General features: G+C 45.2%; 2 protein-coding genes across 2 annotated transcripts; both read right to left on the bottom strand.

Annotated features, from left to right (window-relative positions):
- Window positions 1–1,526: 1,526 nt before the first annotated feature.
- On the bottom strand, window positions 1,527–6,087 carry LOC120952867 (uncharacterized). The gene is made up of 3 exons (XM_040372414.2): window positions 5,677–6,087; window positions 2,014–2,166; window positions 1,527–1,937 (listed from the first exon to the last, which is right to left on the bottom strand). Exons 1-3 carry the CDS (start codon window positions 5,966–5,968, stop codon window positions 1,762–1,764), a joined length of 621 nt encoding a protein of 206 aa, XP_040228348.1. The 5' UTR covers window positions 5,969–6,087; the 3' UTR covers window positions 1,527–1,761.
- Window positions 6,088–9,749: 3,662 nt separating this feature from the next.
- On the bottom strand, window positions 9,750–13,200 carry LOC120951710 (uncharacterized). Its single transcript, XM_040370563.2, has 3 exons — window positions 12,741–13,200; window positions 11,896–12,119; window positions 9,750–11,647 (listed from the first exon to the last, which is right to left on the bottom strand). Exons 1-3 carry the CDS (start codon window positions 12,962–12,964, stop codon window positions 11,253–11,255), a joined length of 843 nt encoding a protein of 280 aa, XP_040226497.1. The 5' UTR covers window positions 12,965–13,200; the 3' UTR covers window positions 9,750–11,252.
- Between the last annotated feature and the right edge of the window lie 9,222 nt (window positions 13,201–22,422).

Genomic DNA, 22,422 nt, shown 5'->3' with positions numbered 1-22,422 from the left:
TTTTTCGGATGATCGAAAGTTTCTTTCATGTTATACATAATTGTGAACTAATTGTGACATTACAATGATTTATGTTCTTTAGAGACATGTTGTAGTTTTTTTTATTAACCTACTTAATGTTAGTTTTCAAGTAAGTGAATGTGCATAAGACGGTAAAGCCACATGTACTCACATCACTAGCTTAGTATTAAAATGCCTCTCTGTAACGTTATATTGAAACAATACGGAGTGCGCACTGACAAGTTTGAGGGCGCCTTCCGTAGTCCTCGAGTAGCCAAGGAACCGGTAAAGTATTAGTTCCCTTTAGTTCTTTACTCATCATGCAAAAGACCCCACCGAATTCCATCGCTTTTATGAAACTGAGGCATGTCCTCCCGCAATGTAAATTTGTTGCGAGGAAGTTTTAATGATTTAGAAGTTTGTTTTATGACAACATTTGTTAGTAATTTTAGTATAAAAATTATTTCCAAGATCTGATGCCATTCTCAAGCCTGTTACATCATTCTAGCGACCTATCAAAATAATTCCTCATGTAATGTTGTCCTTTGCGCCACTAAGTATGCAAATATTTCTTATGGTTTGATTGGTATGATACTTTTAGTACAAAAAAATCAATTTCAAAGTATACTTTATCCATACTAAGAATGCTGTACCATTAATGCCAGTTAGTAAGTAATTAGTAATTAAGTAAGTATAGTAAAAAATAGCATAAACCACTTAAAGACTGTACCGAAGCCTTATCTCTAGAATAGCAAGGGATGTTTGTACTTATACCAAAAATATTCTTCTGAAAGCATAAAAACAGCAAAACATTTAAAAAACATTTTTCGATGGTACTCTACATAGAATATTAAAAGCAAGGCAGCCCACAAAATTCTAATATTTTGGAGAAGGTATAAAACGCAGTGGAAAATACTTTGTATTACTAACTGCACTGTTCAGATCAGTGCTCATCGCATAGCATCGATAATCAATCAACTGGTGTTTATTGAACATCAAAATCAAGATGAAGGTAATTTCGATCCACATGAGGTAAGATGTATCAATTTTCTGTCGTGCCCACACCATCTCTCTTTGGTGGCGCGTTCCAAACAAATCCAAATCGTTGGCTTAATACACCGTGCGTACGTGTTCCCCACATCGCCAGTAACCTCGAGCACAGTAACCCCATTCGCGCCGGCAAATGATCGGTCGGTGATCGATCGTACTCCTGGTACGGTGCCGTTTCTAAATGGGTCATTTAATGCATCTGGAAGGCTAAACAATATGTTTTTGCTTGCTCCCTTCCTCGCTTGAGCATAATCCGTTTTCCGTTACAACTAACAGCCGACGACAAAATACCGTTCCAGCAGTTTTTTTTTTGAGTATGAATTATCTATCTACTCAGTGCTGATCCCCAGTAGCGAGCTGCCTAATTTTCTTCTCCCCCAAAAGAGCCGTCCTTTCGTGCTCCATCCGGAATTCAAACAACGCCGTACACACACTGAGGAACACGCCCAAACACATAAGCACACACAATGAGGGTATTCATTTGCCTGTACGCCTTTTATTTACACATCCATACATTGACAGTCACCATCGGTGTGCCGGTAGCCCATCAAGCAGGGGCGTGCGGAAGGGCCATGTTCGTTCAATAAATTATTAAAATTAAGCAAATAAATAAAGGCTCCTTGCCGTCGTCTCATTGGTGGAGCGTTTTGGTTGCTGGTTGGTAGCTGAGTGAACTAGAAACGGTCTGGACCGATTTCCTGTTCTTGGTCCTTAGGCAATGGAAGCGTACGGGTAGGCACCGTAGGCCAGCTCGTGAGCGGCAGCCTGTCCGTTGCGGTTCCAGTCCTGGTGGACGATCTCGGCGTTCACGGGCTGGGCGCTGGTGATGTAAGCGGTGGTCACGCGCTCCTGCTTCTTCTGGAACAGATCCTTCAACACGGTGAAGACTGGGGAAAGAAAATACAAAATGCGATCAGCTTTAAACAATACCACCCGCTTACACACTCTGCTGCGTGTACTTACTGGAGAACTTGAGAGCCATCAGACCGGCGATCAGGCCCTTGAGCGAGATGAACTTAACGATGGCCAACAGGATGGGCAGCACGACGGCCATCTTCAGCTTCATTGCCAGCAGCAGAGGCAACAGCATCTTCTTCAGGCGGCTGCTGCGAGCTTCTGTAACGATCAAGAGAAAAGAAAGTTTTAGAAAGCGTTATACCAAAGTTTTACGATCGATCGACAAAGCTTCAAAGTTGCTCTGCGATCTAGTAAAGCTCTCATTTCAAGGGGATGAAATGCTATGCAACATTTCATACAATATAAAAGCACATCAATGTTGCATGGAAGATGGGGATTTTTTATGTTCCTTATCCTATTCAATGGTTTCCTATTACAATAGTTTTAATTGCAATATGGTTAAATAATTTATTTCTTTTAATCTGTGTCTAGATTCCATAGATTTAGATTGTATATATTTTTTTAGTTTATTGGTTTTAATAGAGACCTTGGCATATTGACTTCATTCACCTCTTCAAAGATTATTTTCATACAGTTCATACAATTGTACAATACGACAACATTATGTACTAACAAAACGTTCCAAAAACATAGTAGCTCGTGCACCTTTCCCCAACTAAACTGACAGTATTCATTCAGCATTCTCTTAACCTTTCATGAAGTCAAATCAATTTTAAATACCTCTTCAAGCCTCCATACAAGTACCCGCGATGACTAAATAACTTGAGCAACTCGCAAAAAAAGGCAACACGCAAAACCTCTCAGCGGCTGTGGCAAGCTAATTTTATGGAAGAAAAGTAAATAATTTTATCCCGTGAGAGCACCAAGCCGCAACAAGCCGTGAGCAAACACGCATCAAATCCACCTTCGGCCATACTTTCTCCCATTGTCTGGGCAATTATGATCCCAGCGAACATCGCGCAGCCCCACCCCAACACAGGAGGGTGTATCAATGTCGCCCCAAGGCCTTGTGCTCGCCCACTCACATACGCGTCTTCCCCAAAGCGTGTCGCTGTGTATTGATTTTGGGGGAAAGTTGCTGTCGGCCCACAATCGCACTCTGTCGCTGTCCCGCAGCGAAGTTCTTAAGCGCCTGCCTGAATCGCGCTGGACGCACTTGTTGGTCGCGTCCGAGGCTCAGCACGCCAACCACCCGGCAAGGTGGCCTGTGCCAATGACCCAGAAACGCCCGACAACAGCGAAGCAGAACCGAACGCGAACACTACCCCGTTCTCGACGTTCCATGCGTGTGTGTGCGTTAGGAGTTCATCGAACCGAAAACATGCTCAAATCCCGAAGCTCCAAAGAAGCTGTGTGTGTGTGTGCGAGATTGTTTGTATCCCTTTTGCTCGCACGATCGTTTCTCGTTGGAGCTGTTCCACCCGAACTCAAAAGATGACGATCGTGATGCTCACACGCAACGCGTTCTTGATCATTTCTCTCTCCCATTCCCAACTCGCCCGTACGACTGTACCCAAAACAAACGGAGGGAGAACGCAGGGTGCTACGCTAAAGGGTGTGCCATAGTTAAACATAACACCCAAAGAAGTATGTCTTTGGAGCGACTTTCCCTTTTTTTCTCGAGGAGTCTTTTTGTCTTTTTTTTTGTGCATGGCTTGTCTCACATCCTCTCTCGCTCTTGCATTCTTTCGCCTTCCTCTGGGGTGTTTCATATTTAATTTGTAGCTCCTGGTTGCTGTTGCTGCTATTGTTATCCGACGCTGTATGGGGCGGCTCCAGTGTGGGCTAAATATTTTGGAGAATTTTCGAAAGCCGGATCCACCGGATCCCAAAGTGAAAGTTTTTCTGATGCTTTGGCGAGCAGCGTGCCGGGGACAGGTATTTTGTCGAGGCGCAAGTGTCCTGGAAATATGCGCACCGGCGCAGGACACCGACACAGTTGGAAGCGTGCAAGTAAAGCGAATAATAAAAGCCCCCTCGGTGCAATTACTCGAACGAGATGTTCATTAATCTGCACGAAGAGTTGCGCACGGTGCCGATGCCGGTGCGTTTTAAATGCGGTCTGCCTTCTGAAACCGGGGTCGGGCTTTTGCGCGGCTTTCGAGCGTTCCCTTTTATTCTGTCCCATTGGCCCATCAATTTTGTTCACGGCCTTAAGCTGACCCATTGGTGGCTTCTCGCGATATTTAAAAAAAAAACAACGAAAATATAATTAAGAAACTATGTACAGAGCTTCAAGCTGAGTTATGATGGTTGCGGTGCATTTCTTAACATTAACCGAGGCATATCATACCAGCGTAAGATTAGCCGAATTACTGTCTGTGCCCACCGCGTCCAGAACATCTTCGTTCGGCCAGCTAAGACGGCAGCACGACGTAACTTTCTCTTTCGACCGCGATATGCCCTCTAGGGAACTGGTTCAGTGTACCCGATCTCTCTCGCGTTCTTTAAGAACCTGTTCCTGATGTCGATGACCTATTCTAATCGTTCTCACCTTGGGGCTTCATCTTCGGGATCTTTTGGATGAGGTGAAAGTTTATTCTGCAGTCCAGAGCAAACAGGGCAATTCGACCTCATCGTCCGTGCTCAGATATGATCTAAACGATCGTAACCGTAGCCAACCTTGAACCCATACACCCTTTGCTGGATTATACTAAGGAAGGTAATGACCATTCGCTTCCGTAACATCTATTTTTGGGCATACACACACAAACGAACTATAAAAAACCTATCAAAACTACACCAAACATGAGCTACCTGTACGTCCGGCACCCCTAAAATTTCAACGAAAGTGAACCTTTTTGTGAAAGTTTTTCGTCGTAAAAAAAACTAAATCGGTGAGGCACGCAGATTGCATCTCGCCTTCTAACTGGAGCGACCGTTCGTCCCGCAGACACGGATAGCACGGTTACGTACCGCCCAAAGGAAAAGAATCCTACCCCAATATACACAATTCGCGGTTGAGATCGGTGATGCATGCGGCCTTGGAAGAAATTCCTGCACAAGGGTGCACAAAAACATGCGCAGTGAAAGATACCTGAACTACAAAACGACCTCCACCAAGCGGTAAGAGATGACGCTAATCTTTGCGTTTCCTCTTCACAAGTTCGCCTTTCTCCCGAGCCAGTTGGCGGGGGGATTGCAAAATACCTTCTTTTTTTAAATGAAACCTTTGTCAGAAGCCATGTCTGGGAAAGATGGGTCGTTCCCTGCCGCTCGAATGATGAAATAGACGGCCTCCGATGGCCTAATCACGCATGGTGAAGGAACTATTCCAAGGTTATGAAATCTCTCACCGGGATCTTGTGCAGGTTTGTATACAGGCCTACGGATGAGGGTTTATGTTTGTGCGATTTTAAATTACATGCTGTAAGGCACGCGATCACTGTCAACGTTTGCTTTGCGTCGTGGCATGCGGCAATATGTTGAAACAAGTCTCAAGTAGTGTCTTAATGGAGAACTAAGCTTTAAGACGGTCTCAAACCACATCAGTTTTTGATTATTCCAAATCGTTCCCTGTTCTTCACAATCATGTAGTGAAATCTGTAACATTCTCTGTCTTATTTTTCTTGTTGCTTCATTACATTATCACTTCACACTTTTAAAATTCAATCTTTTGACCACTTTGGTACTTCTCATCACTTTCTGGTTTCTCGAAACCATCCCAACCCGGACTATCATTCACCACAAACACAGCAAGGCTCTCACCTTCAACGGTGTTCTCCTCGGACGGAACGCTGAACTTGAGCGTGTGCGAGGCAAGGTAGCGGACCGCCCGTTCGGCAAGGTCCTCGTTCGAGCGGGCACCGTAGGCACGGACCTCGTAGTCGTTCGATCGCTCCACGGCGAGCCCACCAAACAGCGGGAACCGGGGCTCGTTGTCGATCTCATTGATCAGGTTGATCATGGCCGATTCCTCCTTGGCCGAATCGGCGTATGCCACCGCACCGAAGGCAACCACCGCCAACGCGGCAACCAGGAAACAACGCTTAGCGACCATCGTGAATGGAAGGATTCGAGCACTGCACTTAGTGGACGGTACGGAGAACAACACTTGCACTTTGGCTGCTGGTCGGATAAGCTAACACGGGCAACTGATGCGTTAATTTGCTATTACGATGCTATTTATGCGAATTCAATCGAAGTACCGATCGCCACAGACCTGGACACACGCTCGAACAGTTTTTCCAGCGGAAGGGGTTTCCCGGTTCGTTCCAAAACAGTCACCCCCGCCGACCAAAATCGTACGCCCATTCGTACCAGTGTCTAACCGATGTGTTTATGGGGCGAAAACTATCCTACAGCCCGAGCGAGCCCTTGCCAATTGTGTATGCAGCGCGCGTGATCCTTACCGTGATCGCTGGAAGTTCGCCCCCTCCCACCAGCAACGTTCATCCTCATCGGCCAACGCTGTGACCGTTGGCGCGATTTTGGGCATGTAGGTAGATAGCACGGCCAGCTGCGTACCCTGTACCCCCGTGGACTAACGGTAGCAAATCATAACCGAACAACCGGCCGATCGACGATGCGAATGTGTGCCAGAACGTGACAAGAATCCAACTGGAATGGCTTTGGAGCGGCTGGAATGTGGCATCGTTTCGCTTCCGACTGTGGTAGTGGTTTGGTTTTTTTTTACCGCACAATTTCTAAGCTCGGCGATTTCGTTTTCGTTTCCATTGATCCATGCCCGAAGACATTACTCCAACCGCTAACCAGACGAGGCGTCTTCATTGAGGGATCGCATTTGAACTAATTGTGCCCCCCTCCAGGTGCCGTTCCATGCCGCTCTGACCGGTGCCCATTTCTCCAGCACTAACCACGGCACTGCTACAGTGCCTAACCTTTTTGGTTAATAATTGGCGCTGGGTCCATTTCGATGCTAAACAACATTTTGATGGGCTTTAATAAGAGCCGCAGCAGAGAAATTCGGTGTTTTGGTTTATTTAAAGTTATGCATCGGGTGCGTCGAACGAGCTGATTGAGATAATTGCCCAGCACACCATGGGGGGAGGGCATATTTTTAAAATCCTATTTGTTTTTTGTTTTGTTCGACGGGGCTCTTGTTTCTAATGTGCCGCCCGAGGGCCAGTCTCGATCGAATGCACTTAGTAGGCAAATAGATGGGAAAAGGTACATGCTCTCTTTACAGCAAATAGCTCGACGGAAATGAAGATGTACTCTAGTTTGGTGCATTATTGTTTGGAAATCATTATCGAGATTGGCATCGCTCCCTCCTTACCTTTTGATTGATTGAGGTATAATTTTATGATTTGCTCATGCTCCTTAGCCTAAACCACATATTACATATAATATTCCGTTATTCCGTAAATATAATTTTAAAATATATGGGATTTAATTGTGAAACCATCCAAAAACAAGTGATTGATTTCAAAGTAAAAAAATAGGTTTGTTTAATCGCTTACTTTTTACTGACTGAGCTAATAATACAATATTAATAAAACAAAATATGTTGGTCTCTTGTTTAGCGACTGAAAGTCGTCTTCAGCGCTAGTTTGTTATCATTATTATTATTATTATTATTATTATTATTATTATTATTATTATTATTATTATTATTATTAATTATTATTATTATAATTATTATTATGATTATTATTATTAATATTATTATAATTTTTATTATTATTGTTATTGTTATTAGTTTTATAATTATAATAATAATAATTATTATTATTATAATAATAATAATTATTATTATTATTATTATTATTATTATTATTATTATGATTATGATGATTATTATTATTATTATTATGATTATTATTATTATGATTATTATTATTATTATTATTATTATTATTATTATTATTATTGTTATTTTTGTTATTATTATTATTATTATTATTATCATTATTATTCTGATTATTATTATTATTATTATTATTTTTTATTGGAATTATTATTATTATTATTATTATTATAATTATTGTTATTATTATGTTTATTATTATTATAAATGTTATAATTGTTATTATTATTATTTTATTATTATTGTTAGTATTATTATTATTATTTTTATTTTTATTATTATTATATTTATTATTGTTATTATTATTTTTATTATTATTATTTTTATTATTATTATTATTATTATTATTATTATTATTATTATTATTATTATTATTATTATTATTATTATTATTATTATTATTATTATTATTATTATTATTATTAATATTATTATTATTATTATTATTATTATTATTATTATTATTATTATTATTATTATTATTATTATTATTATTATTATTATTATTATTTTTATTATTATTATTATTATTATTATTATTATTATTATTTTCTGAAAAGATTTTATTTTTCATTTTAGTTTAGCTTTATTATTATTTTAAAGATCTTGTAATAATATGCCATATTTAAAGAGTTGACTATTAGTTGCTTGTGGTAGTAAGCACTTTAATGACGAATTTGTTTGTGATTAATTAAAGTGTTACTAAAAAATAATCTGCAAAATAAATCAAATTCCACTTCAAACATATACTGTGTAACCCTCCAAAACATTCCATTATCACCTGTCTACGATCGCTCGTGCCAGCCGTCAGCTCCATCGCATTTTTTAGTACACTGCTCACCTACATCTACCTCTGCCCAGGCATGCATGAGCAACGAATTGAAGCTTGCGGAAACAATGTCACATTGCCATTTTCCTGCAACCTTAAAGCTCTCCCAACGGTCAGCACATTTTTGGACAAGGCTTGCAGAAAGAAAGACGAAACGGGCACGCACGGTCCCTTACCGGGCGAAACGCTTCATTCCGAGTTCCGGCTGTCTCATCGAACAATAGGACGCTTCTTCGCAGACTTTCCCTTTCGGTGCGGATCCGGCCAGCTCGTGCCGAAACAACAAAGCCGTTGCAAGGGATGATTTGTTTCTCACATTTCTACGACCTCGTGTGCTCTCTTGTTAAAGAGGAAGCTCCCACTTTGAAAAACAGAGGAATAGTAAACAGTTTCCCAGATTACCACGGAGTGTCATTGCTTTCCCCCGAAAACAAAAAAAAGGAACTCTCCCCTTCCACTTTATCACGAGTAAATGAACCCATCCCGTGCTCTGCTCGCTTGAAGTAACCTACTTTACTGTTGAACGGTTTTGAGGATTTTGGAAAACACGTTCCTTTAAATGCTACAATCAATCGAACTAGATCAGATCAACCCGTGTTTTTTCCGACCGCCAGGTCGTTTCTCTACCAACGAAACGATTAGTTACATTCCTGCTCATCGCTCCGTATCCCCAATCGCGATAGTGCTATCGCTCGAATTTGTGACAATTTCACCCGATGTGCTAAAAAAGAAATTCGGAACTGCCGTCTCCCATCTGGGCGACCCGTTTGCCTGCTGTTCGGTCCTTCCCGTGCGCCATCCACTTCTTCGTTTAACGGAAAAGACCGCCCCGAAAGTAGCGGCAGCCGGGTGCAATAACAGTTAAGTCAACAAAGCTGTCAATCATTTCCATCACTCGCACGACGTTCATGACGTGTCTTCCAAGCAACGAACCCCCTTTTTTGCTGCGCACACACTCAAAAGCACTTAAAATCACATAAATAAATGCAAAGCGCGTCGACGACGGAAGATGATTGTACACTATTAGCTGCTCGAATTATGTTTGGGTTCAAATGATTATACCTCTTTTAAGAATGTTAGCAACGAGCGAAGAACCACCACCCCATGCATTTGATGACCTTTTTTCTCAACGGTTACGCGCACGGAAGCCTTGCAGACAAAGAAAAACAGATGACGTAGAAGTGTTTTTTTTAATAAGTCGTTTTTATTTTTATTGCTGCGTTTATTCCTGACAAACGTCTATTGCGGTCTGCTTATGAGAGTATGTTTGTGTGTTGGTAGGTATGAAACCTGCTGGTTACCGAAGCAGGAACAACAAAAGTGCCTGTTCCCTGCCGTTTCGTGCATTACTTTGTAGTACGAACCCCTGTTGCGGTGGTCCTACCTAATCTGCGTTTATTGTTGCCCTGTGTACTAGCAGGTTAATGGTTAACTCGTTTGCCCGTTCTGCTCTATTGTGGGTTAGGTGTGTGATTTTGTTCGGAGCCCTTAAGTTTGGCAGTGTTCGAATTTTGCGTGGTTGCGTTTTGCTTTTTAATAATTTAATTACATAAATAAAAATAAATTAACTACCCAATTCGGTCTTCGGAGCGGTCGCGGGACTTTGCGGTCAGCTGTAAACACACATACACCTCCCTGGACGCATTCCTGCTCGGTTCAATTGCTACCTTGATCAACTGACCTGATCTCGTTTCACCGCTCTCACACACCCACGGCGGTATCGGTAATAATAAATTACTAAACACTACAAAAAAATATTATTACGTTAGAAGACAAATGGAGCCGCGTGCGATCGCAGAAACGATCGCGCACGGTCCGAAATGGCGCAGTTGTGTATGTGTGTGTGTATTGTTTGTTTGTTTGCTTTGTGATGAGCGTATGTGTGAGCGTCGCTTTCGTTGTGGTGTATGGTGGCATAGAAGCGTCGAAGAATGAGGCTACGCAGATGCGTCGCGGTCGAGCCGGAGTACCAACCCCGAGCTGCACCTCCGAGCCGAGGAAAGGGTACGGTGAAGCGTGAGCGTGAGGTGTGAAGGATCCGGCAAAGAAGAGAAAGCTAATATCGACTCCCACCCAATCGCACTGCCGATATCCTCCCCCGAAACGTACGCTGCGCTACCCCATCCACCCGCATCGGCACTTTTGGTCGGTGTATTTACATAAACGGACATCCGGATATCGAGGTCCGGGCCGGGCGGAGGTTTGCGTGGGTCCGCTCTCAATTTCGTGCGCGATTGCAGGCGAGTGTGGTGTGTGCGTGCGTGTGTACATTTGGGCCGAGGAGACTAGCGGGTGCTACAGGCAGGTAGATGGAGAGTGTTGAGCAAGGCGCTGCTCTGGTGGAAATAATGAAGATGCTTGCATCCAGCCCGCTTGGTCCGCTTTCGTCGGTTACAAGCCGCTGCCGATGCTGATGCTGATTACGCCGTATGTCGTCCATGACAGAGGAGGATAAGACGACTAAGAAGGAAGTAGACTAGATAGTACGTACGAAGGCGAGTTCATCGAGAGTTCAAAGTGTGAAACAGACTGACTGGAAGCGAAGTGACGGAAATCGATTACGGAACCGTGGCTCGGCGGCACAGTCCGACGGCTATTTTACAAGGCTCGACCAAACGGATCACAGGCTCGGGATCCGGAAGCGATCTTGTCCCGCGGGGAGTGTGGGGAGTAGGGTTAACAGCCTTACTGCGACGGTGCCTGCGCGCTGTAGGCGAGCTCCTGGGCGGTGTCGTAGCTGCGAGCGTACGGGTACTGGGCCGAGGCAGCGCCAGTGTTGGACCAGCCGCCGGCGCTAGCACCGGACGACCAGCCGCCAGCTCCGGCCGAGGCACCGCCACCGACGACGGCACCGGACGATCCACCGGCAACCTTGGACAGCAGGTTCAGGGGCGATCCACCGCCACCGCCGAGGAACTTCTGGGCGGCGAGCACGGCAGCCATCACGAACGCGACCTTCGAGACGAGCAGAGCCTTAACGGCGAGCAGGGCGACGGCACCGAGGAACAGGGGCAGCAGGGCGAACAGCTTGCCGCCGAGGGCGAGCACCAGCGGGCCGAGCACCTTCTTCAGCTTCTTGCCTGCGGAGTAGAACGGGTGCATTGATGGAAATTTTGTTGAAACCCCCCGAATGTTGCAATTTTTGTGTTTTTTTATGGCGTGTATATGTTACCACGAACCATCACGAGATCGGGTTAGCGTGGATTGGGGGGAGGAGAGTTTATGGTAGTTGGCGAGGAGTTGAAGGGTATAGTAGTAGTGGGTGTACGGAAGCAAACAAGAGGAAGGCGATCGGTTAGTACGGGGCACGGCTGGACACGGTACGCACCTTTCTTCAGCAGTCTACCTTCCTCCAGCGAGCGGGCGATCGTTTCGGTCGTCTCCTCGGGCAGCTTGAACTGGATCGAGCGGGCGCTGAACAGGCGCTTGGCGGAGTCGATGGCCAGATCGAACAGGGCATCCGTCTTCTGGTCGGCATCGGCTGGCAGCGTGCTTACGATTTCATTCTCCGAGATGGCCTTTCCAGTGCGCTCAACTGGCACGGCTGGGTCTCTGTGATGTACGTGGAAGAGGGGTATGACAATAGATGTTATTGTGAGTTATTTTACACATTGTATAATGTTGTGGAAATCGTCTAGGTGCTTTGAGATCGACATTATCTTTTAGCATTTCTTGGATTGTAGATCTCTTTTGTTTGAGGGAGTTCTGGATCATTTCATGGGGAGTTTTCGATTAAGTTATACGATGGAATAGCTAAGTAGGGACGAAAGTCAGGTGGCTTAAATCCTTTTCAAGACTAGCATGTAATAGTACAACAATATTTTGTGCAACATTCCAAATATCTATAAACCTACATAAGCAGAGCATCAAATCAAGCTTTCTTGGGATCAAGAACAGAAAGAACCTGCGCAAGTTAACTGTCGACCTACTAACATCATTTCTAGTCTGGCTTATGTTACACTTCGTACGAACTCTTCCAAGATATTAATAGATCTTCTCGCCAATTGTGAAATGCTTGCATTCTAACTGCTAACCCATTTTCACTCGTTCTGTTTTCACAGCTCATTCTTCGATCATCTTGATACACTTTACACCGTTCCACAAAAAAAAAACTCCACTCGCTAAAAGAACCTTGCTGCGCTATCAGTGTTGAGGTAGGAACATGCAAATCACCTTGTGAAAGTGACACCAGGAGCCAGCTCAATGTTGGCGGCACGGGCAGCACGGTTCAGGGCGGTAATACCCTTGACGGCGAAGCAGGTAGCCATCTCGTCGCTCTCCAGGCACGATCCGAAGTACTTGGCCATCATGCCGAATCCTCCGGTCTGCTCGGTGGCTGGTGCCGGGGCGGCCATGCCCACGGCCAGAAGGGCAGCGATTGCGATAAACACTTTCATTCTAATGCTTTGCACTTTGCGTTTTGCACGGCAGTTGCTTGGATGCACAAATGTTCTTGCGATTGCTCACTCTTGTCTACACTTTCACACACACACACCAGCACACTAGCACGTGGGTTCGTTCGGGGGGGATTCTGTCTCGTTCGAAACGGTCACTTCGATCACTTCGCTTGGTAGAAAACCAGAGCTCGTCTTTCTTCAACGATCGTTAATGAATTGTGCCGGTATTCGAATGCTGTAACCCCTTTTTATAGCGACCGACAAAACGTAAAATCTCCGAGCATCACTCCCTCACACACATGCACACACAAAAACACACACGCACGGCAGAGCGAAGCTCAGAGATGAGAGACTGTGCCAACGCATACACACACACAGCCAGCCCGTTCGCTCTCCCGATTGCTTCTTCAAACAACGAGATGATGATAAATTGTAATACCGAGATATTATGTTAAATAATTTTTCCATCCGAGATGGGGGATGCCTGCCACGAGCGAGCATGCGCTGGAAAGAGAGCGCGCCCGATTTGGGGATGGGGGGATGCACACGAACCAGGGCCTGGCCGCGAATCGACCAACCATGCCCGATCGTGCCATGCCCGCGGTAGAGATGCAGAGAGAGAGACAGAGCGTGCACGAATGGATCTGAACGAGCAGGCGATCCGGCTCGCGGTTTGGAGATGATGCTCAACAAAGGCGCGATCGTGCGCCTGGGGGAGGCCAAAGAAAGAGCGCTATCTGCGGTGGCACTGTGCGGAGAAAGTACAAGTGAGAGAGCGTGAAGCCTCCGAACGGGGATGATACCCTTACTTGGAGATCAGGTGCGGGACACACTATTGTAGTCGATCGCGAGCGTACGATCGGGGTGGAAAGAGCAGAGAGCTTTGGCGTGGAGCTATGATTACAACAATCCGGCTCGAGGGTTTTGCCATCGGGGCGTTGTCATTGTTATCTGCTAAGCTTATAATAGGTAAACTTTAAATAAAAAGCAACAATATGTTTATTACAGTAATACATCCTTGATAATGAATTTCGATACAAATAATGCCTTAACAAACAAATATATAAATAGAGAGAAAAAATGAAACAATTCATAATAATATTAAATGAAATAAACCAAACAGATTTCACTAGCAAATAAAATAGGTGTATGAAAAAGAAAGACACATAAAGTGTGTCAGCAATAACTACATCATTAAGCATTAGATGAAAAAGCAAAAAATACGAAGAACATAGCAAATTTTGATTAAAAAAGTACAATCAAGGTACAAAGACATCAAATCAATAACTTTTTTTATATGCTTCATTTTTTTTTTTTAACTTGCATTTTCGCTTGGTCATTCTTGAACGGATAAAATTAAATGGTATTCACTAAAATTTCAAATCCTTTATCGCAATATAAAATGCTTAACACGAATTTTAGCTAGCATGGAATTTCGACACAGCCTCCCGGCTGGAACGAAACGCAAGGAAAAAGGCAATAAAGCTCTAAATGTCGAGAGAGAGAGAAAGAGAACATCGACAACACATCGATACAGCCAGATTCGGCAGGAGGGCGTATAGGTAGACTGGAAGAAGAGCACCGCCTGGACGAAAGGAAAACAAGAAACGTGACAATCTGACACTTTCTTTCTCCTTGACACAAACGTCTCGACACAAGCACACAAGCAAACATCTCGAGTCATCATAATCGCCTCCGGGTGGTTTGCGGCGCGCAAGTGTTGCAATTTGGCCCAGCCTTTCCCAGCCTTTCCGGTGACCTAATCTACCACTTTCCCTTGAGCGAACACAGGACAAGTGTGAGATCCGGCCACCGCGCCACAAACCCATCTCAGCCCACCCCCCCACGTCCACCCTTTCGTGGACATCCTTGCCGGGGCCGGTAAAATCCCTCTCAAGAAGATGTGTGGTCACACATTTCTCTGAATCACTCCGCGCACGGTGGAAATAAATGACGCAATGTGCCGCTTTACCGATCGAGCCGAAACGGCGAAGAAACGAGATGGAGGATCACATTTTTTCGGCCGAACAAAATTATTGATCCCACAGGACAACGCCGAAGGGCCGGGAAGAGCTCCACGGACCGCCCCGAGCAATTTTGAGGACACGCACAGTTTTCACTTTTCTTGTTAATTCACCGCAGTACGATTGTACCTATTTTATCCCACTGCGCGCAAGTGTGTGTGTGTGTGTTTTCATTCGTTAAAATTAAGTGTGACAAAGAAAAATATTTACACGAAGCATCTTTGCCAAAAGGTATAGACCAAACTGAAAATTTCAATTAACCCGAAGCCATTTTGACAGTGCAAGTGTCCAGAAACTAGAAAGGGAAGAGCACTTGCCAACGGCCATCCAGGGATGACAAGCATGTTGTTACCACCGATGGACAACTACAGCGGAAATGGGAAAACAAAAGCACCTCTCACGAGGCCCTCGGGAAAAACCACCAGGCAACGTCTTCCAGCGGCACCGGGCTGCCATATTGCCATTCTCCAATCCGAACGTAACATTTGGTTTTCAAATTTTGGTGTATGTGTACACTCCCCTTTGTCATGCCAATGGTCGCTGCTCGATACAGAAACGAAAATATATCCCACGCTCTAGCCACACTCACGCCTGCCGCAGTGTCTCGCACGCTTCACATTTCGGCGCGGGCCAAAGATGGGTGAGAAAAATAGGCGACGAACCCGGAATATGCCGCACCGCCAACAAGGGTTCGTCGCTTGTGTTGACAACTCATCCAAGGAGAAAGCTTTGCCCTTTCAGCCAACGCCCCTGGCCAGGCCAGACTTATTGTTTGACAAATTCAAACGCACCGTTTTGTGCGGATGGGATACTGTGGCTATTCATAATGTGTGCAAAATAAAAAAAATAAAGAAAAAACCTCCTGCCAAGAGGGAAGAGCCAATAGAACCGAGCCGATTGCTTCGACCGATTGGAGCTGATGATGATGCGTTTTGATGGAATGTGTACGACCGTCGGAGGAATTTGGCGAACGTATCTGGGTCGTGCGGGACGCCAAAAGGGTTACGCGCTACATACCGGTATCACCGGTCTGTTTGCATGTGCGTCTCATTCGTGAGATATTTGCCTCTTGCGGTATCGATCGTTTTCTCCTCCTGATCGTCGGATGATTTTGTCATCAAAGAATGCCTGCGACACGAAGCGACACGAAGAGTAAGTGCGTGAAGATAAATGAATACCATTATGTCGTGTTTTTAAAACGTTAATGATTGTTGAAATTTCTCTGGCAGCAGAATCACAACAATGTCTCGGATAAAAGGGCGAGGCATTAACACTACAATCTTGCCAGGCAACGACGCGGTATGGCACTATGTTTTATTTTTCTCTTTCATCAACTACTTTTATTTGAAACTTTGTTCATATATTTTTTTTTACTTTACATTTCGAGCTGTTCTTCCCGTTGCGCCGTAAAACGATCCTTAATCTTTAAATGATAAAATAACATAATATCATACCGATAATAACATTGGATAATAAAAGTCAAACCGAAAGTAGCTACCGTTGCTAAATTGCACAAAAATACAAATTAAGCTATAACTACGTAGTTCCCATCGTCATCTCATTGCGGTCCGGCCTCAACGAGCCCGTCCAGTCCCACTTCATCCCAATATCGTTTATCCAATTTAGCAGCACTCTCTCGCCACTTCCCATAGCTATTCCCAATAATCGCAGTTTAATCTTCAACCATTTCAAATCTTTACAACTGCCTTGCCCTGTCCGCCCGGGCAGATGAGTCAAGCCGGAGATGAGAGAAAGTGCTGCAGATCAAGTGCTGTTGTTCGGCGTCATCGTTTATTTATTTGACTTCGTCCAGCAGCAGCAGCAGCAGCAGCACGGTTTCGGACGCTTTCATTCATGAGTTGCGGCCGGTGCCGCACGATTTGGTAGCGAATTGTGCCCGCTGGCCGTTGGCTTGCAAGGGCTGATGTTGACTGAGCAGTTTCACTGACAATTGTTACGCTTATTGAAAAGCAATTGGGTATTTTTTTTTTCATCAAACACTACTAATCACACATGCTGTTGGATGAGCAACTGGCTACCCCATATAAAACCGTAACGCTTAGGCCCTGCGTTAGTCCCCGATTTCACTGATTTGTTCTAAATGTCGTCCGCCCTTTCTTCGGCGAATGTTACACCACTCGCTCTGGCTAACCCGGAACCATTCGTAACAAAAGCTACATTACCACCGGCTGCTTTATCACCAGATAAACGCACAAAAGGCGGATCGATTTGCCTACCGGTGACCGCCATAGTATCGAGCGGAACCGAACCCGATCGTCTTCGGGCGGTGGCCGTGTAATGCGTACGCTCCATTACCTAACAGTTGCTAATGGACTCGAAACGAAGCGGAATACAAAAAAACCTTTCGCAACTATCACATCACACAGCTGCCCAGGTCGGTGAAAACGAAGGACCAGGGAGAGGGTGGAAAAGCTACAATACACACAGACTCGCACACACACGATCACATTTCCGCTGCTCTAGTCGAAGAAAGGTGGCAATGAGGAGAGGGTAGGGGGGAAGAGGCTGTTGAGGCCGGAACTAGAGCGAACGACGTGAGAAAACTGCCCAATCGCACCAGAAAGCGCCTGCACGTCCGTGCTCCCGTTCCGGGGAGCTGCCCTGGGCCACGATAGACAGACCGATGGGTAAGGCCCGGGAAGTAAGGCTGGGTGGAGTACGGGCAAGTGTTGCTATCAGCGGCTACCATCTAATCGCTGCCTGACCACCACAACGCTTACTGTGTCGATCGCGGACGAGGCTGGTAGCGAGGGGAAATCGTTGAATTAACACTTGCAAGTGCAATTAGAAAGTTTTGGCGTGCGTGCCACCGGTAAAGGCTTCCCATCGCGCCGGATCCGGTGCGATATGAGCCGGACGGAGCTCGTCGATTTATTTACGTTTATTGCTTAATCTTGATTTTCGGATCGCTCGACGTCCACCTTGCGTTCGGGCAGCACTTGTTAATTCGTCTTACACCACTCAGCTCGACAAAGCTCCTGCAATCAGTGCGCTTCATTCAAAGACCACCACCACCATCACGGTGCGCAAGAAAACCATTTCACCCCTGTCGATGCTTTAACCCGGTGCTAAGTGTTTCCGCAATGGGCGAGAAGTTTTCACTCTCGATTTTCACAACGGCTGGAACGAAGCACCAGCTTGTTGTTGGTGCTTGCTTCTGATTGCCCGTCTCGAAAGTTCATCGTCTGCGGTCGCATCAAAGTCACTTTATCAGAATGCTCCGATCAGTTCGAGGTCATTGCACGAAAACGCTCCGTAAAATATCACTTTCTTCTACATTCTGGAGCATCCTGGCCTGGGCCCGGTACGAGGAAGAGTGGAAGCGGCAGCATCCGAAGGGTATTTAAAGGTGGAGGAAAGCGTGGAAAATTGCCGCCGTTCTCGGATGCTGCGCACGACACTGAGCCGATAAGCCTCGTGAACTTCTACACCCGGTAATTATTCACCTCCAATGCGTATTAGTGTAGTTGTGTGTGTGTGTGTGTGAGAGAGAGAGAGAGAATATGTTTTACCTCACTGGTGTTTCTTGTACGTGCTCAAGGTCTGTGTTTAGGGAGGGGAGCTAGACATCGGGAGCCAGAGATCTAAACTTTCTCATCCCGCAACAACCCTGTCAGAATGATCTGGCGGAGGATCAAAAAATCGAAAACGATTCCATGGGATGCACGGCCCCCTACTTAACCCTATCGTAAAATCCCGATTTCTATCGACATTCCCCTTTCTCACTTGCCACGAATAATATCACAACGCTTCCCGATCATCATCGCCGAACGACGACGACGACGACGACGAATGTTAGGGAGCGCCGACAAGCGGGCGCTGCTCTTTCTAATCCTGATGAGCACGATATCGAGGTCAATGGCATCTGGAGAGATGGGCTGAGCTTGACCGTCGTCATTGACCCTCCGCGCCGGACGGGTGCACGAAGGCTGGCCGGTGACCCAACCCAGCCTGAGAGGGACACAATCGTTGTGTTTAGTGTTTATTTTCATTTCCAATCAAATCACTTCGATGTTGTGCTCCGGCCAGACACACGGCGCCTTCGTAGGGGAGTCTGCCAGGAGCGTTCGTTCGATTGTAGCATGTTTCTTTTTTCTTTCTCTGGTCGGCATTCCCATTTCGTGCTTCAAACGTTCCCGATTTCGAGTTGCATAGATTGTATGGTTCGGTTCTTCGTTTTTTTTTTCGTGCTGCCCCACCCGCCCATATTCACATCTTGCACGGTTTGCCAAACAGGAAACATTACGCACGGCTCATCTTCCCCACCAACCAGAGCATAAATTGATTCAATTACCGGCCCCACCTAAGTCGCCGATGCAGGCTACACAAATTGGCCCCCAATCCTAGTACTCCGATCAAGTGAGACGATCGTTCCTCGCACCCGTGGAAAAGAAAGCTAAGCCACAACCGAATGGCGACACTTGAGCCATCGTTTTTGCCTGCCCCAAGCGCTGTACAGTATAAGTATAATAAGGTTCATCTTCAATACCGGGATTGTGTGCGAGACGGGACCCTGGGTCACATTGTCCACTGGATCCGTTGGATCGGTTCGGTGGGGCTTTGGGAAATCTCGGTACGCTCACTTTCGTTTCGAGGTTCCTCCTATTGCTCGCACGATTAGGCGGAGGGACGGGCACGGGATGAGATGGAAAGTGAGCTGGAACATTTTCAATATTAGTACACTCTCACTCGATGTTAATGAAGAGGTAAATAACTACAACGGCCGATAGATCGTACCGAACTGCAATCGCTGCCTTTGCCGGCTATTCAAGTCAATGGTAAGCGACGTGGTTAATGCCATGATGGGACCATTTGGTCCGTTTTGTTTACCTCGATCGAAAGTGAGCTTGTGTGTTGTTTTTTTATCTATTTTTATACCATCGCTGCAGTTTGGCCAAGCATAAAGTGCAATGTTTACTTGGTAATCAAAAGGAAGAATCGAACGATAATTTAAAAAACAGCTCGTCTTGCTCAAACTAAAAAGTTTTAATATGAATCGTCAGATCTTGTAGTTGAATTAACTTTATTTTGTGTTGTATTGTATAACTCATTCCTTCATTCGAACATCATAACACCATTTATAAATCGTGAACATTTCCATTCTGATTAAATTGGTTTGTATTGCATATTTAGACAATTATAAGTTATTTTATCGTAAGAGGATATGAAATTCTTATTTCAATCAAAGTCAAAGAATCTTATGATACATAAAGAAAATAATTTGAAAACAAAATAAAACAAAATAATTAAAACCATGCAAAAAATAAATAAATTCCGTAAAGAATATTATACATGTAACCACTCTCCTAAGCACAATCTGACCTAAAGAAAACGAGCGTAGGGACTTTTATGCCAAAACTGTTGCTTCACAATTCATAAAAATGTGCTTTATCCAGCCCAACACGCGTAAGCGTGCGAGAGAAGGAAAGAGAGTGCAATGTAAATGTTTGCCTTATCAAATCGACATTTAAGATACATATCATTATCGGTCTTTCTCTTCCAGCTGTCTGTCCCATCGATCGGGTGCACTTTCGTGCGGAAATAAATTTCCCAACCTTTCATGCGCAATGAGCAAATTAAACACACATAAATCAGTGCCGGGCGTGCGTTTCTCCTTGCCTGTGCGGAAAGTACAGTAATCGGAACGAGATCTATGCAATATTCTGCACATACTCGGTGACCTAGGAGCGTTATTTAATTTATTTGACACTTTTCACATCTAATGATAACGTTGCTCATATTTATGAGCGCTTTCTTTGTCCGCGCTTGTGTGGTTGGGTGTACGTATGCATTATCCAACCAATGTATTCCCAGCCAGCGCTCGTCGCGCCACTCATCCGTCACTCGGGTCAGCCCAGCCTGAAAGAGAAGCAAACGTATCGATATTTTGCATAATTGATGAAACAAGTTGAAAGCAAACCGAAATTCGCTTCGCAAAGGAGAAATATCGCATACCCTACACACAAAAGTGCACCGCATCCGGCACCGCATCCCGGCGGCGGGCCTCTTCCGGCTCCGACGATCGCCAATTGAATCTACCACCGCACCGCGGTAAGGTCGACTGATTAACGACTGCAATTTACCGGCACCTCCGAACCTGTCAGGCCCAACCCATTGGGCCATTCATCGGAACCTTTAACAGAATGAAGCATAAAACGAAGAAGAAGAAGAAGAAAAACGTAACGACCAAAAAGGGCTCCGAACGCAACAGGGCGACAGACAATAAACGGCGGCGAAAGCAAAAACCCCTCCATCATCAATCCATCGGTCACAAGCCTGCCGTCCGGGAATTGGCAGGAAATGCATATGCACACACACACACACACTGGGTCGTTTTTTAAGACTGCCATGCACTTTTCTGCCACCTTTCGCGCGCTTACACCTAGCTATCCCACACAAACGAAGATAAGAAAAAAAACCGCGCATCAAACAAGTCACCCCGAATTCTTACCACTACCGCCGCAAACAAAAGACTTGAACGCAAAGGGGCGGGAACCCAGCGACGAACCCTGCTGCTGGTGCAACAATCGAGTTTAATTTCGCCGCACGTCCCGTGCCCGTGCCGTTCGGTTGGGCTCGCTCACGAACATAAATCAAATTTCTCCTGCATCCTGACCCGACCCGAGATGCATCGCGGAATGCTGGCCACATTAAAGGGGCGTACGATGCATCCTGGGGTCAGCGCGCGGTTTGGACGCTCTGCGCGAAAAGGGCGCGCATGGTGCAATGGTTGCTGCTTCGCTCGTTCCCTGATTGACCCCTGTTCGATGCGCGGGATGACAGGGTTCCAATCCCGCCGGCATCGCGGATGAGCAGTTAATGAAAACGAACCTGAAAGCGATCGAGAAAGTAGCGTGGCGGTCAGTGGACGACTCTGCCACGGGAGGTGCGTGGTACGGGTGAACAACGGGATCGAGTGGGAAAAATTAAAACGTCTCATGCGGAGGAATTTCAACAATTTCTCGCAGCCCGACCGCCGCCACAGCGGTGTAAGCGATCCCGAACGCTCGGACAGCACGCGACGTGGTGACAATTATTCAAATATTTCGGAGGATACCGGCATGGTCTACTTATTCACACGCGCTTAGCAACGCGGCACACGTTCGTTATTATGTTTTGGATTGGTGGCGATCGAAGAAGCAGCTACGTATCATAGGTGAAACCGTGCTATGCTAGTTAATGGTGTTTTCATTTTGCTTTACTTCTTAATAAGCTGGTAAAGAAATGATATTTTAAATAAATAATTAATTATTTTATTTCAACAGTCAATTTTGAGATACACATTTTTTTTTGTTGCTCAGAATGCTAATGAATAATGTACAGAAAGCTTTTTGATGCATGTCCATTCAAAATGATTTCATTAAAAAATAAAATAAAGTTAAAAAAGTGACTGTGACAGCATTGATGAAAGGG

Source organism: Anopheles coluzzii, chromosome 2 (assembly GCF_943734685.1).
Source record: "Anopheles coluzzii chromosome 2, AcolN3, whole genome shotgun sequence".
NCBI lineage: Eukaryota > Metazoa > Arthropoda > Insecta > Diptera > Culicidae > Anopheles > Anopheles coluzzii.
Note: the sequence above shows the minus strand (reverse complement) of the source record. Positions and strands in the feature narration are given on the sequence as shown.

What these genes read in the sequence shown, in the direction of transcription:
- LOC120951710 (XM_040370563.2), bottom strand. Translation starts at nt 12,964, where the DNA reads ATGAAAGTGTTTATCGCAATCGCTGCCCTTCTGGCCGTGGGCATGGCC. An exon ending in CCTGGTGTCACTTTCACAAG is followed by an intron (nt 12,120 to 12,740) that starts GTGATTTGCATG and finishes CGTACATCACAG; the next exon opens with AGACCCAGCCGTGCCAGTTG. An exon ending in AGGTAGACTGCTGAAGAAAG is followed by an intron (nt 11,648 to 11,895) that starts GTGCGTACCGTG and finishes TCTACTCCGCAG; the next exon opens with GCAAGAAGCTGAAGAAGGTG.
- LOC120952867 (XM_040372414.2), bottom strand. Translation starts at nt 5,968, where the DNA reads ATGGTCGCTAAGCGTTGTTTCCTGGTTGCCGCGTTGGCGGTGGTTGCC. An exon ending in CGAGGAGAACACCGTTGAAG is followed by an intron (nt 2,167 to 5,676) that starts GTGAGAGCCTTG and finishes TGATCGTTACAG; the next exon opens with AAGCTCGCAGCAGCCGCCTG. An exon ending in GATGGCTCTCAAGTTCTCCA is followed by an intron (nt 1,938 to 2,013) that starts GTAAGTACACGC and finishes TTCTTTCCCCAG; the next exon opens with TCTTCACCGTGTTGAAGGAT.